The sequence below is a fragment of the Zasmidium cellare genome, assembly GCF_010093935.1.
Source record: "Zasmidium cellare ATCC 36951 unplaced genomic scaffold M409scaffold_62, whole genome shotgun sequence".
NCBI classification, from domain to species: Eukaryota; Fungi; Ascomycota; class Dothideomycetes; order Mycosphaerellales; family Mycosphaerellaceae; genus Zasmidium; species Zasmidium cellare.
The window spans coordinates 52,877-69,692 of NW_022987006.1; the positions used below are offsets into that span (position 1 = coordinate 52,877).

General features: G+C 52.6%; 8 protein-coding genes across 8 annotated transcripts; 4 read left to right on the forward strand and 4 right to left on the reverse strand.

Annotated features, from left to right (window-relative positions):
* Positions 1-861: 861 nt before the first annotated feature.
* Positions 862-2,245, forward strand: M409DRAFT_30263 (uncharacterized protein; the record flags this gene model as incomplete). The annotated part of the gene is made up of 2 exons (XM_033809842.1): positions 862-1,352; positions 1,399-2,245. The coding sequence occupies 2 exons, from the start codon at positions 862-864 to the stop codon at positions 2,243-2,245; spliced, it is 1,338 nt and encodes a 445-aa protein (XP_033660146.1).
* Positions 2,246-2,721: 476 nt separating this feature from the next.
* M409DRAFT_60962 (uncharacterized protein) lies at positions 2,722-3,289 on the reverse strand (the record flags this gene model as incomplete). Its single annotated transcript, XM_033814623.1, has 2 exons — positions 2,722-2,875; positions 2,922-3,289. The coding sequence occupies 2 exons, from the start codon at positions 3,287-3,289 to the stop codon at positions 2,722-2,724; spliced, it is 522 nt and encodes a 173-aa protein (XP_033660147.1).
* Positions 3,290-6,046: 2,757 nt separating this feature from the next.
* Positions 6,047-8,190, reverse strand: M409DRAFT_71149 (uncharacterized protein; the record flags this gene model as incomplete). The annotated part of the gene is made up of 9 exons (XM_033819044.1): positions 6,047-6,473; positions 6,526-6,567; positions 6,625-6,740; positions 6,794-6,984; positions 7,033-7,531; positions 7,588-7,613; positions 7,667-7,811; positions 7,868-8,026; positions 8,077-8,190. 9 exons carry the CDS (start codon positions 8,188-8,190, stop codon positions 6,047-6,049), a joined length of 1,719 nt encoding a protein of 572 aa, XP_033660148.1.
* A 1,606-nt stretch (positions 8,191-9,796) lies between these two features.
* Positions 9,797-10,105, forward strand: M409DRAFT_30265 (uncharacterized protein; the record flags this gene model as incomplete). Its single annotated transcript, XM_033809843.1, has 3 exons — positions 9,797-9,817; positions 9,880-9,963; positions 10,019-10,105. 3 exons carry the CDS (start codon positions 9,797-9,799, stop codon positions 10,103-10,105), a joined length of 192 nt encoding a protein of 63 aa, XP_033660149.1.
* A 564-nt stretch (positions 10,106-10,669) lies between these two features.
* Positions 10,670-11,168, reverse strand: M409DRAFT_30266 (uncharacterized protein; the record flags this gene model as incomplete). Its single annotated transcript, XM_033809844.1, has 3 exons — positions 10,670-10,692; positions 10,746-10,977; positions 11,073-11,168. The coding sequence occupies 3 exons, from the start codon at positions 11,166-11,168 to the stop codon at positions 10,670-10,672; spliced, it is 351 nt and encodes a 116-aa protein (XP_033660150.1).
* Positions 11,169-11,901: 733 nt separating this feature from the next.
* On the reverse strand, positions 11,902-13,520 carry M409DRAFT_60965 (uncharacterized protein; the record flags this gene model as incomplete). The annotated part of the gene is made up of 3 exons (XM_033814624.1): positions 11,902-11,932; positions 11,982-12,990; positions 13,088-13,520. 3 exons carry the CDS (start codon positions 13,518-13,520, stop codon positions 11,902-11,904), a joined length of 1,473 nt encoding a protein of 490 aa, XP_033660151.1.
* A 526-nt stretch (positions 13,521-14,046) lies between these two features.
* On the forward strand, positions 14,047-15,495 carry M409DRAFT_71151 (uncharacterized protein; the record flags this gene model as incomplete). The annotated part of the gene is made up of 4 exons (XM_033819045.1): positions 14,047-14,114; positions 14,487-14,546; positions 14,662-14,921; positions 14,972-15,495. 4 exons carry the CDS (start codon positions 14,047-14,049, stop codon positions 15,493-15,495), a joined length of 912 nt encoding a protein of 303 aa, XP_033660152.1.
* Positions 15,496-15,778: 283 nt separating this feature from the next.
* Positions 15,779-16,632, forward strand: M409DRAFT_30269 (uncharacterized protein; the record flags this gene model as incomplete). The annotated part of the gene is made up of 3 exons (XM_033809845.1): positions 15,779-16,099; positions 16,160-16,264; positions 16,318-16,632. 3 exons carry the CDS (start codon positions 15,779-15,781, stop codon positions 16,630-16,632), a joined length of 741 nt encoding a protein of 246 aa, XP_033660153.1.
* Positions 16,633-16,816: the final 184 nt, after the last annotated feature.

Sequence of the window (16,816 nt, forward strand, 5' to 3'; positions counted from 1 at the left end):
AATACAAAGCCGCCCATGAATGTTTCAGCGGCACAACTTGATTTAAACTGGAATGAAGAACACCTGCGTAATGACCGAGTCACTGCTTCTCGAGTTGCACATCCTCCCTTTGTTCAAGACCGCCATTCCAACATCTCTAACTTTGCCCAGCTCGGCCCACCACGGAGGTTTGACCCTCTGTTATTGCAAATGTGTGCTATGTTGGACTTGTTCGTTGTGGCACAGAAAGTGGGTCTTGGTCAGGGCGGCATCTCTACGACTAACGATGGTCTGCATGACTCGTTGTAGATGCCCACAATCGGACTCCCTCCGAAGACGCTGCGATGTCGTGGCACTGTGACTAGCTTGCGATGTTTCAGGTGGAAGAGAAGTCGAAGTCGGTTCACAGAGATTCCATAGCAAATCGTTATTTATAACCGAGGAAGCGCCAGGGGACGGGAGGGTGGGCATCGCCCCGTCTCAGGAGCCGCCGCACGGAAAAGCTAATGACCGTTCTGGCTAACGTTTGACTCCCTCCGCCGCTCTGATTCGCAGTCGCATCCAGTACCCCTTGACATCACATGAGACTGCACATGCTATGATGTTGCTCAAGAAAGAGGTGGCTGAGGGAATCGCTGCGGCCTGCCATGCCACGTTCTACAGCCCTGGGCATAAACGTTAGAAACCCCTGCTAGCGTCTCACGAGCAAATCTCGTCCGTGCAATCGAGCATTGATAGTGTGTGTGTGAGTACGTCGACCGTTAGGCTAGCAGGGGTTGCTAACGTTTATGCCCAAGCCTGTAGAGGCCGCCCACCCTCCTGCCATAAAAGCTCATAACCATCCTGTATATTCAGTTGGTTCATTCACCAACGTTTTGCGCAATGACAACCAATTCATCATTGACCTCTCACGGAACTACACAAGCCACTGGCTGGACCCCATCACCCAATGTCCGTGGCACATTCGACATTATCTGGACTTGTCTGCAGACTATTGCGCTTTGCGCATGGACCTCCATCTGTGTTAACCTGCCTTCACAATATGACGGGTCATCGGAAATCATGAGGGACAAGTTCAACTTTTTGCTGTTGAACCTGCTTAGTCCGGATCTCGTCTTCCTTTTGGCTTATCTGCAATTGGAGTCCGCTCGGGCGTCAGTGACGCGTTTCAGGGCTGACGGTTATCACGACTGGACAGTGACGCACGCTTTCTATGCCGATATGGGAGGATTTGCTGTGCAGGCGCCGAACTGGAAGCGTTTTCCGGTGAATGCGAGACAACTCCACTATCTCGTTAGCAAGAAATACATAGAGTACCCGTTGATACCTCTACGAGATATCAAGGCTAAAGCGAAGACTGATGGACTTGGGAGGTAAGCTACTCTTGATGCAAGATGCTTCGGCAGCTAATGGATTCAGGGTCATAACAATTGGTCAAATTGTTTTCTTCACAGTCACAACACTTGGGCGAGTTGTACAACACCTTGCGATCACGACTTTGGAACTGACCACGCTGGGCTTCGTCCTCTGCACGGTTGCAACCTCGATCTGTTGGTGGTACAAGCCGAACGACGTCGAAGTTGGTCATACTTTGACCCTTTGTACAAGCATTGATGAGATTTTGCGCCAGGCTGGCAAAGATGCAGACGGTGCTTACCGAGACACCCCTCTGGACTTTGTAGCACCAAACAGGTGGGCTGGAAATGTAATCTGGCCATACTGTGTGAACACTTTACGACAGATCGGCCTCTTTCCCGACAAGCACAAATCCCGCCCGCTCCAGAAGCTTTCGTCATTCAGCTTCCCGAAGCCACCGTCACGCTACACTGAATTGCTTGTGCTTTGGCTAGGGCTCGCATACGCAGCCATTTTCTTCGCGGCATGGAATTTTTACTTTCCAACGGAGGTGGAGTGCCTGCTATGGCGTATCTTCACCACGATGCAATGTGTGTTGTCAGCAGTGGTCGGCTTGCTCCAGGTGTGCCGCTACACATTACCAGAAAAGTCCCGAAAATTGGATGCAGAGGCTGCAAACGTGCCACATGGCTTCTTCCATGAAGTCTGGAACAAACAACTTAACAATTCCATCAGCAAGCACCCGTTCTACAATGTCCCGCTACGCTCTCTACTTCTGACCATGCCGCTATGTGCGGCATATTGTATCTGCCGGTGGTATTTGCTTTTGGAGGACATTATCGGTCTGCGCTCAGTCCCCTTGAGTGCCTACCAGACGGTCGATTGGAGCCGATACTGGCCATCATTTTAGTGTACAAAGAGAAAAAGGCTTGAAATGCGAGGAGAATTACTCAAGCTCTACAACTCCTACTCTCACAATGCTTTCTACAGAAGAACTAGAAGTGGATGACCCTCCACCTACCGGACAGCTCGAAAATCCCACAAGCATTAAAGTTTGATATTGCCGGCCCTCAGAGTCAGCTTCAGAGCTCCAAATCTTCAAAATCGTCCAAACTTTTCAAATTGATCAAAGTCAGCAAAACAAGCTAATGCATAATTAGCCGGCTTGCGACCGGCTTTTAGAAGTCTAACCGCAGGCTTCGAACGTCAGCTTGCCCCGCCCTTTGAGACTATATTATATGGAAGGTTTCCAGCCGTCCCGCTGGCCTCAGTAGTAGACCAAAATCTGGCAACGACTCGCGCATTTTGTTATAGTTGCAACGCGTAGAAGAAGGAAGCGTTAGATACATTGCTGTCGCTGTAGTCGAGCAAGGCTGGTAACACTGACTATTTGCTAGTGCTCCTAAACAAATAGAACACCACATGAACGAGGACCGCGAACGCTACTATGCCAATGATACGGAAGTAGCTTCCTCGCTCATGCTGTACGACTAAGCTGCGCAGCTCTTCGAGCGAATCGATGCAACGAGCCTCTGCGCCCCTAGAACTTGTTAATCACATGCCGCATGGACTTTCGACTTCTATACCTTGCATGCGCCGTGTCCAAATCCATGTGTACTGATGCCCTCATGATGTGACGCATACGGTCGTTGTCCAAGACCGTACTTGTAGCGGCATCACGAATCTCTCCCGACGGTAATTGCAGGACCGTAGCGATGAAGAGGCGTGCACCAAACTTTTCGTGGTCGCGATCCAGAACTGTCTTAAAGAATGACAGTAATTCCTCGGTGTCTTTCAGGAGTAGCGGTGGAAAGCGAAGTGGATCCAACAGGCTCTTTAGTCCCTCCACACGGCGAGCAGTGTCCAAAGAGCGAATAGGTTCGAAGAAATCGGTGGATCTCAAAACTTCTTGGACTTCATGGCCGAGGGTGTTCGAGCGCAGCGAGCGTAACATCGTTCTGGCTGTGAAGTTGGAAAAAGAGACAAGCCACAGGCGGGCGAGTTGCGACTTAAAACGCGAGAGACTCACACGCCGTGCCCGCTTCCAAAACTTTGCTCGCGCTGTGAAATGGGTACCACAGCATAAGACCCTGCATTTACGGCATTGATAATCAGCCATCCAACACTGTCATTCGGGCAAGCCGTGAACTTGAACCTAGCGCCCGAGCTAGTCTGTGTAAGGAGCACGAACTTGACTTCACTTGCTCACCTCGTTCGAAACGGATCCCAAGATTGTATTCAACATCGCTCACGAGCTTTCCGAACGGATAAATGCCCCTCATGAATAGTTTCAAACACCACAGCTGCAGATTTTCGCAAACCATTACAGAGAAACCACCGCCCAAATCTAGATTTAGACAGCAGCGAAGGTCGTCAACATCTTTGGCTGCACAAGACAATCCATGATTATCGAGTCGCGAGATTTGAGCGAACAGACACTTCCTGTGAACTAATTTCGTAATACAAGAACGTTTTACACGAAATGATATATCAATCTGACGCGTACAGAAAGGGGGTGGATCCAGCTCTAGCAATTCCTTTCTGTGTCGGACATCGGTCTACACAGTACTGACACATTCGTGGCTCACAAGCGCATTGCGATTCAAGACGCTTACGGACACATCGATTATGCGTCGTTGGACGTGAGTGACCGCCATGCTGAAATCGACATACAAATGGATTGACATCCGCAGGAAGTCGGACCTTCGCGAACTGAGTGGTTTGACTCGGCAGAGCAGTGCAGCCACTAACGATCTCTCTGCAGTCAGACTGCTACACGCAGAATTGCTTCTGATCGTTGCAGGCTATATACGATGCCATGAGCGGAGCATGCAAGCTACAGAGCCCACCGATAGGCAGTCGATCTGCACTATTTACGCAGCACGCTTGACGAGGCTAAGTCAGAAGTGCATAGTAGCCATGCTCACGAATTGCTACCAATCTGTTGTTCAGGCATTGTCGAAAAGCAACACCCCCGACCCCTTCTCCCTCGAGATCTATGGTGTACACCTAGGTTGTTATATGGGGCCTCGCCTCTTCTCACCTTCGTCGCGATATATCACAACAGCTGGACGTCGAGAACATATTGGATTCGATCACTGCAGTGCTGATTTTATCCCTTTTCAGCGGCTAATGTATCTGGAACGATTGATACGAGTATCTGCAGGACGCCATCGCGGGAATGGAGACGTGACATGGTCTCTAGTATCCGGAGACCCCCGGTCTGCCTCCCGGCTTCAATGGTAATTTCCCTTACTGCGGCGGCGGAAATCCTTGTCTGGTTGGTTGAGAGTGGTGAAGTTGCCCATTGGGCTCGCTCCGCTCTCAGTTGGGCTCTAGGACCTGTCTCTGGCCGAAGTGTCCTGCCAACCCGGTCATGCAGCGAGCCGCCAGCCAGGCGTTGGACGAGACAAGCGTTTGTGCCGCCGTAGTGCGAGTGTCGACTAGATAGTGAGCGAGGTTTATACGACTTGGTAATTACAAGAGCTGGTGAGGTCTAGACAGCTTGAGCAATTGGCACTGTCTCCAATCAGCTGTCGCCTGCTGTCACGAACAACTGCTACCACCTCAAAGTCTTGGCATCCTGCGCAATTTGCATAGCAGCACCTATTTCGACACTTTCTACAACAGCTGCATCAGCTCAATCAAAAGCCATGCAACGTATCGCAAGCAGAGCTACTTCAGCTCAGGTACAGGAAGCCACGGGCTACAATCGGACCCAGTGGCTCTATTTTCAGGTGAGCAGAAGATTAAGCACATTCAGTTGGCAGACTGACGCTTCAAGAAAATCACAACCCAGAGCGCTCAGTCACTCATGGAAGAGCACTGTGGACGTCTTACCTCATGGACGGATGTTGAGCCAAGACAAGTTGAGTTGTCTATGCAAGACGTCAATGAAAGATTGGAAGAGCAAGGATTATCCCCAATAACCGACGACATCTTCCGATGGCGTATGACATACTTGGTCCGGCACCTGAAGAACAAGACAATTGAAGGTTGGTCACCCTCCGTACATTTGGCGTCAAGAACTCAGTGCTGACAGTAATTGCACCGATAGACACGCGTGTTGGGCAGCGTAAGCATGATGAATGCAGCAATGCGGTCCCAGAGACTGCAACCTCAGACGTGGCGACTGGTAAAACAAGTAAGACTACACCGTTGTGTCTCGTCGGCAGGTCTTGATACGAGACTAGATACACTCCCTCCGCTTCGTGAAATGGTTTCAGACTTCGATGAAGGAATGGCTGAGAGATGACAATTGGAGATAATGACAGAACCTCATCCGCGGGCCATGGGCGCTACATCGATCATCCTCGGTATTTGCAGTACCTCGAGGCAAACTGTTTAGTCGGTAGATTCGAGTGCCGACTTTGCAATATTCACTATTAGTGGCTCAGTTGTCCAACTTCGGGACATGATAGGAGACTGCATTGGTCTTAGAGGCCTCATCTATGAAGCGACCGCGTCCGAGGGCCTGACCTGGCCCTACTCATTAGACCCATATTGTACATTCTAGACAACCGTGTCTACCCTCTAGAGAAGCTACATACACACGTTCCCGCCTGGTATACGCTGCAGCTCATAGACTCGGGATTTACACGTACCTCACCCTATGTCAAATCGAATATGTCTACATGTACGGTACTATCGAGCATCAGAATATGAAGTGCTTGAACGCTTTTGTGGCACTTGAGTTCTTTATCGAGGATCTTTACTTTTCATGTCTTATCTCGTTTTCCATTCGTACAGCCCGCTGCATTGTCTTCCTCTCCTTCGGAATGCTCTTGGTGAAAGCAGCACAGATGATGGCGACCACCCCGAAGGCAATGGCAACAAGATACACCATCTTGAAAGCCTGCACATAGGCTAACTTTACAGCCATCTGAACGTCCGCAATCACGCTCGCACTCGCGCCAATGGACTCGACCAGCGACTCGTACGCTGCGGCAGTGTTGAGTGCTGCAGCTTGAAGCAATGCTGCTACATCAGCTGAAGGGATGTCATGAGACTGGATGACCGGGCTGACTTTCTTGGGCAGCTCGGACTCGAATCGATTGCTCAGGATAGCACTGTAGATCGCCGTCGCTACAGCACCTCCCATCAGACGAAACGTCGAGGCAAGACCGTTTGCAACTCCTCTGCAGCAACCATTAGCAAGGAAGAAGACAGAAGAGATGCTACTGCACCCACATATCGACCTGGTCATCTATCCACATAGAGATCATGACAAAGCTGTAGAAGAGCATCAGCAAGCGGCCCTCAAAGATGTATCGGTAGTTCTGGACGTACGACAGTAGCTGAGGCGGTGTGATCGTTATCGCAAGTATAATGATCGTAACAATAGCTTGCACACGATCCCCAACGCCCACACTGGCAAGAGAGCCAATGAGTGCTGTTTGAGCTGCCTTGTTCATCGTCAGCTCAGGCGGAGATCCGGTCTATTGCACGTTATGCTCACCATGAAGCTGACTTGCTGCCACCGCTCATAACCAGCTTTCTGGCAGAAGAATATGACAACAGGCCCGGCGATGATCGTTCCGAAGGAGACCATGTTCGCATAGACCCCGGCGATGATGGGTCTTCCGGCAGGGACGAAGAGCAAACCGGACTGCCGTGGCCATAGGACGTTCATGGAGTAGTACAGCATTCCTGACAATATCAGTACCTGCCTCTGGTAAGAGTTAGGGAGAGACTCACCGCCAACGAAACAAATAACCAAAACCATCGTAAACCCTCTCACCTCCTTGAACAGCTTCGGCGGCAACATCGGATACTTCAAATCAGCATACGCCTCCCACAACCCCAACACGACAAGCAACCCAGCCCCAATCACAATCGTCGCCACAACCGGCGCACTAGACCAAGCATACTGCCGCCCGCCCCAATTAATCCCCAGCAAGAAACATATACACCCGGCCGCGAACAAGACTACCCCGACGAAGTCCATCTCCTTGAGCAACTGCATCCTGGTCTTGCCGTCGGCTCGATGCTTCGTGTGGAATGTTGGTGGTTTGTAGAAGAAGATGACGAGTAAGAGCCCGCAGGCTTCGAAGGAGAAGAGGAACCAGTAGACGGCTCGCCAGCCGAGGGAGGTGGTGGCGAGCATGGCGTAGGCGATCATGGGGCTGAGGAAGGCGAGGAGGGCGGTGGATTCGAAGCAGCCGATTGCGAGGATGCGGTATTTGTTGGGGACGATCTAGGAGAGGAACGGCGTCAATGATGAAGGATGTGGCTGTTCAGAATGAGAATTACCTCCTGCAGACAGGCGAATGTCATCTCTGCTCCGGGCATTAGCATTGGCGAGAGAGGATACCATGAAGTTTGTGGATACCTTGCAGTCCTCCTCCAACACCAAACAAGACACCACTCGCGATCATCTGATTGACACTCTGCCCAGTCGCTCCAACAACAGCACCGCACAGGGCTATGACAGCGCCTGCGATCATGAAGTACCGCCTACCGAAGATATCTGAAAGCTAACAACCATCGCCAGGGTCAGCATCGAGTCGACTGAACACATGCGGAAACCCACCCTTCCTCCGACAGTGACCATAACAGACGCCGCGACATTCCAGGAGACGTTGATCCATGTGTAGTTGGGATCTGGGCCCAAGTCCGCATTGATGTAGGAGACGATCGTGGATGGCATGAGGAGAGTCAGTACGTAGGCGACGTATTGCGAGGAGACGGCCTGCGATTGTTGTCAACACAGGTATCTACGATTCTTCATCGAATACATACCGCTAGCGCCAGATATGCCTGCAGATTCATCCTCGCGTCAGGCTCATCATCTTGCACAGCGACGCTGTCGCCACTTTCGGCTTTCTCGACGTGCACGATCTCATCTTTCTCCATAGTTCAAGAGGTTGGTGTTTGTAAGACGCAATGAAGAAAGGAGAGAAACGAAATAGCCCACATCGCATGACGAGTCGAGCACACTGGGCATTTCACGAGCAACGAGAGCTCACAGCCTACCTTCATCCACGGGAAAGATGATCAAGCTATCTCACCTATCTCAACCAGAACACAGGCGCACGGCGTCCCCAGAAAAGCCAACAACGAGCATGAGCGCCGTATCATGCACCCCAGGTTGGCTCCATCAAAAGCTGGAGTAAGTTCGTGGAGGCGTGGAGAGGATTGATCGGAAAACGAGAGCCGCACGGAAGCTCAGGTATGGTTATGCAGAGCCTCTCTGGAGAGGAGCTCCTTCCTTCCTTTGAGTCTTAGAGCAAAGACATAAATGTTGACATGCAGTCGTTCATGACAAGAGGCTCTGGTCATGAGTCGTGCGTTGATCTTCGCTCCTCATGGCAGCTCCTATTTGAAGATCTCCAAGATCTCGGACGTGACCTCATGGCGACGAAAGCCTTGTTGTGAACTGTCTCACATGAGCCAGTTATTGTGAGTAGTGAATCCGGTCGAGCACAGTCGTGCACGCGAGCCTCGCGAACGTTCAAACCACATCGTGTCCTTCCAGTTCAGTCTCCTCAAGGGCCATCCAGTCATCAATCGGCAACGAGCACAGTCCTGCAGTGTGACCGCCTTCATCTCGCGTAGGGAGTTCCAACCCAGAATACCCTTGCTTCCCTTCTCTTCCGGCTGCATTGTTTTGGAGCCGCACAGAGACGGTGACGGGATGCGGGATGTTCGTGACTGATAGCCGTGATGCAGTTGCAAGAAGTGAAAACAAGAAGTGCAGCAGACCACATTGCCTCGTCGTCAACAGCCACATCCACACCGCCACACACCGCCACATCGATCGATGAGGCTCCGAGTGGATCCCCAGCGGCTCGGCAACCACCACCAGCTGTCATCCAATGCGCCGTCGATCATTTGACCACTGTCCGCTAATCCAACATTGCCAACTTTCTCTTCACCATGCTACCGCGTTGGGCGCAGGCGTGGACTGCTCTCTTACCCCTTTGAGATGGCATCACGACATCCAACCTCCGTGATGGAGGGTGGAAACGGCGGTGGGTCGTCGGGTGCAAGTCGGGAGAGGGAGAGAAAAAGTGCGCGAAGCTGTCATGGGCCATGGGTTCGTGCAGGCTTTTGATCATCATCGTCATGTTTAGACCGGGGTGGTGGTGTTAGGTTGAGGTTGTTGCTGGCTGGCAGGGTAGGTTCACGGCCAAGGACTGGAAAAATGGAGATTACGTCTGTGTGACGAAGAGAAAGGTTCGTTCTGTTTTGGGATGGTTGGATGGAGGGAGACGTGCAGGCAAGGCGCATTTCTGTCTGTTGCGCGTGCCCGTTTGCAAACAAAAAGCGCCCTGTGCGCCTGCCTCGAAATCCATTCTTCAATCCTGCCGTCACTTCTTCTTCTCAGACACACGCTCCGACTCCGACACAAACACATCAGTTCTACTACTGTACTTCGACAGCGATACAGCAGCAGCATCAATCGCCACCAAAGCCAGACTATCCTCGCAAACAACAACCACCCACACCAACAGTCAAGATGGGTGCCGTCGTCTCCTGCGTACGTCCCGCCATTGCCTCCACCTACCTCTCTTCACATGCAATGCTAACACCTCTCTACAGTTCAATTCGGTGGTACACGCCATCACCGCCTGCTTCATGGCAGTCGTAAACGCTATCGTGACCGTAATTAAGGCCATCATCTCCGTAAGTCTTCACCCTCCAACTTTCACAGGAATATCAGGACTGACAATGGCTCCAGGGAATCGTCGCCATCTTCTACGCCATCGCCTCGGTCCTCACCTGCGGCAAGGTCAAGCGGCGCAAGGCCACGACGAGTGCGGTCTAGCTATCACGAACGAGGAACACCAGCGACAAGCCCAACCAGACAGACGCAGCGGAAGATGTTGTCAGGATGGGATGATGGGCTACGAAGGAGGTCTTCATCAAGTCAGAGGGAGGCGCTTGTCACGATGCATTTGTTTCTTTTTGTTTGAGCATGACGCGATGGATTCAGCAGTGATACCCATAGCATTTCGACGACGAGTAATGCAATTGTTTTAAGAGGATCATTGACAACCTCACCACTTACATTCTCCTTTCCTAGTGATATGTTTCGAGGGATGATCGTGAAAGTGAGATCCAGGTTTCGTATAGTTACATTTTGCACCAGCTACGGAATCTCACTCGCTCGCGGTTCAAATCCATCGCTCCGCAAGTGCCAATGTCATAATTCAAGCATGCTCTTCAACAGGTGTTTGGGGGTATGTAAAGGTGGTTGGTAGTGGTAGTAGACTTTCGCTCTCTCTGCAGTCGTTGGCGCCCTTCTCAGACCGCAGACTCGCTCTTCCATGCCGTAGGTCGTTCATACTAAAGGTCTCGTGTCGTGATTAACGTGTCTCGGTTTCGCCGTCTAGTGACGGCTGCCGTAGATTGCTATCCCTATTGTCAGCCTCCCCATCACCATTCCACGTAGGCGATATCCTTACCACTTGGCACAATGATGACCACGAGCAGGATGATGATGCCGATGATGATGCACATGCGCATCTTCATATCCTTCCACCACATCTGCTTCCTCACTCGGTTGGCGCCGCGGCGGAAGCTGTTGGCCTGGGTCGAGAGGTGGTCGGTCTTGTCTTGCAGGTTGTCCAGCCGCTCGCCACGCTCCGAGATCTTGGTGATGTTGTTCTGCATTGTCCTCACGGCGCCGTCGATTTCCTGTGTCCTGCTGTCAGCTATCCTGATGCCTCCTCCCTTTCGGCGGGAGCCCAGAGCTGCGCGGGAGCTCTCAGCGCCGCATGTATCGCACTTACGGACTGCAGCGCCTGAGTGCGGTCGCCTCCATCATGTTGTCCGCCGGTCTGCGCATCGCGCTTGACGTAGGGGTCGTAGAGATCGTTGTTCGACATTGTGGTGATTGTTGGTCGGTCGGAGGTCAGGAGAAGGCTCGGCGATGCGCGGATGACGGTCGAGTGTGCAAGGCGAGCTCAGAGAGCGCTGTGGTGGGGTTTGCGACGGGGTTGAGGTTGGTGGGAGGGTGTTGGTTGATGGCGTGAGAGGAGTGAAGTGTGGTTCGAGAGGTTGAGGCTGTCGCAGTGAAGGTGGCTGCGCTGACAGCGCCAAGTCCGGGTCTAAGAACAGTTCCCTCGCCACCGCGGATGGCCACGCAAACGGAATGCAGTGTCGTAGGCAGCCGGATAATCAGCTCGTGAACAGTCGCACCGTCGTCTATGATGAGTGACACGGGTTACAGTGATGAATACGAATGCAATGACAATGAGCTGAATGTCACGTGGAGTTTGGCGACACACTCGTGAAACAAAGGGCGTTGCATGGCCAGGCACTTCGTCGAGCTTATTGGTCTGCAAGCAAACACTCTCAGAGCAGAGTAAAGCAGACCGTGTGGATAGATAAAATGCAGGTATTCGTACATGCTCTGCTTAAAACTCGTCCTTCGAGAAATGCTGCACGAAGGGTATACAACTTCCTTCTGTCAACCTGCGACACGAGATGCCACGGCTCATAGAACACGAACACCCCTCAACTGCAGGTTGGGAAACTCCATTGCCGTAAGAAGACGATCAATAGGCACACATCAAGGAATTGCATCGATCCTGCATCGAACCAGCAAATGCTTCACAATTAAACGGTCTCAATGTACCGTCTCACCTCCCTAGAAAAGGATAAGTATCGACACTTCTCACGATTGATGTGCGACTTACCAATCAGTAACTGCCTCGTCCCACAAGCTGATCTCATGCTCTCGCGTGCCAGTATAGTGATCCACAAAGTCGTTGCCCAAGACCTCTCTCGCAACGCTGTTCTTCCTCGAGAACCTCGCAGTGGCATCCTTCAGGCTCTTTGCCAGTCGCTCGCCCTTGTCTTCTACACCACCAACGTCTTGGCCCTTACCGAGCGGTGGGATTGAAACTTGCAGCTTCTTCTCGATGCCTCGATAGCCCAGCGCCAGGATTGCTCCAAGCACAAGGTGAGCGTTGGTGTCTGCGCCCGGAACGCGAATCTCCAGCCTGGTACCTTTCGGTGGGCATGTAGGCGGTGCGATGAGGCGAATCGATGCAGCACGGTGCTCGAGTCCCCAAGATACTGTCACTGGTGCCCAGAAGTTCTCCACCAGGCGTTTGTAGCTGTTGACCGTAGGAGCGAGGATGGGCATAATATCGGGCAGACCTTCCAGAACCCCAGCCAGGAAGCACCGTCCCATATCAGACACATTCTCAAGGCCTTCGTGAGGCGGATTAGGATCCTCTTTCTCCCTGACGAAGAGGTTTGCGCCGGTCTTGTTGTCCTTGAGAGAGATGTGCATGTGACCGCTGTTTCCTGGCAAGTTTTCCCTGGGCTTAGCCATGAAGCAAGGCGTGATGCCGTACTTGGAGCTGATGCTCTTGACCGTGAATTTGAAAAGCGAAGCCTTGTCTGCCATCGACTTGATCTCTCCATACTCCAAAGCTGCCTCATACACTCCAGGGCCGCTCTCGGTATGCCAACCTTCTACATCACACCTGAACTTGATGCTCGCATTGAAGATGTCGTAGTACCAATCCTGATTGTGCACTGGTCGGGTGAGCGAGTATCCAAACATGCCCTCCTCCAGACTGGGCAGATTTGTGACTGGGTTGTTCTGGAGGAAGGTAGCCGTGGCGCTCGAGTTCCTCTCTTCAGGCGATTGATGGGTGTGGGAAGGTGCTCGGAAGGTGTAAAATTCGTATTCAGCTGTGTGTTAGGTTGATGAATGTCAGCGAGTTCTCAGAAGATTCCACCACGGGCCCTGGAGCAGCCACAGCATCCAGGACAGAATGACTTCACTAACCTCCAGCCAATGCACCAATGCCCTTCGCACTTATCTTGTCGACAGCCCGTTCAAGCAAACTCCTCGGACAGGCGCTGAGACTCCCACCTTCAGGCTCGCGAAAGCTGACGAGAAAGAAAGGCACGTTGTTCTCCCACGGTATCCTTCTGAAGCTGGTCAGGTCAATCTCTGCCGTAATGTCTCTGTATCCATTCTCTGCATTGCTGATCTTGAGCTCTTTGAAATACGTCTGGTCATGCATGTCCCAGCCAAAGATCACCGAGCAAAAACCAAAGCCAGATTTGGCGACGGAGAAGAACTTCTTCTTGGACATGAGCTTGCCGCGAAGCTGGCCATCGATGTCTACGCCGGCGACCTTGACGCTGTTGTCATTCTTCAGCAGCTCCTCGAGGTCGGCATGCTCGAGCTGTGAGGGGTCGTCGGTGATGGCCATGGTGTCGCGTGATGAGGCGGAGGAGGTGCAGGTGGGGGAAGGAGAGGCGGGGATGGTGTTGTAAGTTGAATACAACGAGATGATTGTGTTGAAGGTGATTTTGGGAGTGGGCAAATACTTCGGGAGACTAGAGTCTTATCGTCCAGCGCAAGGAAGTGGAGGTGTGCCTGGCAAACCAGTCCCGGTCGTCACCGCGCACCCGGCGCTGGGCTGGAGCTTTGTGTGGCGTCGACGGCTGTGCGGCGATCGGTGGCATCCGAGATGCATGAACTCCTCGCGTGCTCTGTCAACTTTGCTCGTTGCTCTGTTCAACAATCAATCAATTTCTAGTGGTACCGCCATCAAGCGGCCTGATGTGATGCTGTGAGGTATTGCTATTAGGAAACGTCCTGCGAGCACCAACGCCGACAATCATCGTCTCCACAACGCCCGACGATGAGGCGGCGCAGATGCAAGGTCGTTCAGGGAGAGCTTGCGTACCAGGTAGCTCGCGGAGAGGGAGAATTGAGCCTCACGTCGAGAGAGCATGAGCGATTGGGAGTCTTCTAGCGAAGATGCTTGGGCGTTCGTGGTCGTCGGGTGCCTTCACAATGAGTACGTCTTGAAGCCACTGCTGCTGTTCAACCTCACTTTCGTCATGACAAGAGATCCATGTGTGGAGCGCTAGTGGCGGGCAATCCGGGAGACCCAGTTATCGGGCGGTGAGATAGGAATGTTTCAAAGTGCTTGCTATGAGTAAAGCTCTTTCTGCTTGACCATCAACGCGACAATCGTTTCAACAGGCTCTTGTCGCACTTTCCTCCCTACTCATCACTCATACAGCGAAAGTCTTACTTGACTGCTCCACTATATTTGCGAGACACTGCGTCTGGAAGCTCCTTCTCACTTACACAAAGGCCAACTTCAACAATGTATGTCGGTGGCATACTCGTTGGCCTAAGAGTATCTTCTGATTGTCAATGGCAGGGCTTCTGAGGGTCGTGGACGTCTTGCTGGGAAGAATGCCATCATCACTGGTGCTGGTGGGTAAGTGAATATCCGCAGACATCGACTTCCCTGTACTCTCTCCAATCTCGATTAAGAGACGGTTGGAACGAAATGGGATGCTCCCTTCAAAGGATTCAATATTGACAATTTGTAGTGGCATCGGATTGGAGACTACCATCCTCTTCTTGCGCGAAGGTGCAAATGTCTTGATGACAGATATCTCAGAGCCTGCACTGGAAAAGGCTCTTGCCAAGGCGAAAGAGAAGGCTCCAAACGCAACAGGCAAAGTAGAGACTGCGAAGGTGGATGTGTCCAAAGAGGCCGATGTGCAGGGCGTGGTTGAGAAGCTCGATGCATGGGGTGGTGTGGACGTCATGTTCAACAATGCTGGTATCATGCACGCCGATGATGCTGGTGAGTCCCCCGAATCATTCGTCTTGACCAAGCTTCTGACTCGTTCCCAGATGCCATAGACACTCCCGAGAAGATCTGGGACCTGACGCAGAACATCAACGTGAAGGGTGTGTGGTTCGGCAGCAAACACGCCGTCCTCTCCCTTCGCAAGCACAAGAAGACCAAGGGCAGCATCATCAACACCGCCTCGGTCGTTGCGCTCGTCGGAGCCGCCACTCCACAGCTTGCCTACACTGCCTCGAAGGGTGCGGTTCTAGCCATGACCCGAGAACTGGCGGTTGTCCACGCACGGGAAGGCTTCCGCTTCAACGCCCTTTGCCCGGCACCTCTCAACACCCCTCTCCTGCAGGACTGGCTCGGCGACGACCAAGCCAAACGCCAACGCCGTGAAATCCACTTCCCCACTGGAAGGTTCGGTGAGGCTATTGAGCAGGCGCAGGCAGTTCTTTTCCTGGCTAGCGATGAGGCCAGCTTCGTCAATGGCAGCGACTTCGTCGTCGATGGTGGTATGACCAAGGCATACGTCACCCCTGAGGGACCAGCTACGCAGCCACCGCAGAACCTGGCTCGGTAGAGGTGTATGGCATCCCTGCGGAACGCGGCGTGCGATTGATGAAGTCTCAAGCAATAGTATACAGAGATCAGGAACTACATCTTATCGGTTCACGGAACTCGCCGGCCAATTTGAGCCGCTCCTAGACGCCAAACGCTTTTCCGTGCACAGACCATCTTCACATGTTAACGACCTCGTCAAAGTTCAACTTCCGCTTTTGAACAATTCCAGCGCAACACACCCACCACCACCACCACCATTGCAGACCTCTCCATGTACCAACGCTTACAGCCGCCCACCCACAATGAAAACATACACCATCCCAATCCTCACCCCCGAACTCCTCATCATCTTCGCCACCACCCCATGCAACGACGCCGCCCACCAACACCAAGACCTCGACGCCAACTCCCCCCTCACCTGCCCAACCAGCAAAACTCTCCTCCTCCGCGACGACGCCTCCTTCGCCGTCGTACACTCCTGGCCGTTCATCAAACCCGGCTACACCTTCCGCGGACCGAGTAAAGGGTCCAGGGAGGTTCTGCTCAGGATGCGGACACATGGGAATGCGTGCGTGCCGAGTTATCTACCGGAGCAGACGCGGAGGTGTGAGAGGAAGAAGCTGGTATGTGCGATACGAGGCTTGAGATATGCGAGCTGTTTGCTGATTTGGTTTTGATCATAGGCGGAAGTCGAGAGGTGTCGGACACACATGAGGTATGGGTTGGAGGTGAAGCCTCCTGCGGAGGGGGAGTATGATCATGAGGAGGATGGGTATGGTGTTGTGCCGGTAAGTCCATGCTCGAGGCTTCAGCATCAGCAGATGACTGACCGTGGGCTCAGGACACATGCCAATTTGATGATGAATACGGGAACCTCTGTCTGGCCACGGAAGACGATGAAAAGGAGCAGGCCGTGCAGCAGGCAAGACAGCAAGCCGAACAGCTGAGGCCTAGGCAATCGAAGAGGACGATCCTTTACGAAGAGCGACAGCGGCGAAAGGAGGAAGAGAAGTGGGTTGTAGTGGAGGACGATGGCGCAGAGGAAGATCGAGACTGGGAGATTCTCGATCGAGAGCAGGTCCAGGAGGACTACTGGGAGGATTACTTCGAGTTCAATGGGTGTATCATGGGAGCCGGGGCGAGCGCAAGCATGTGAGATTCTTCTTTATTCGCTGTGTGTATCGTCGTAGGTAGTCCTGAGGCGAGGATCAATGTCTCAGCTTCCTCCAGAATGCTACCGTCAGTACCCATATTATGCATAACCCTACCATTCCCAGGACCAGCTTGATCTCTCCGGCATCATAGGGCTCCTTGCTCATTCCATTCACAATCCAGGGCGG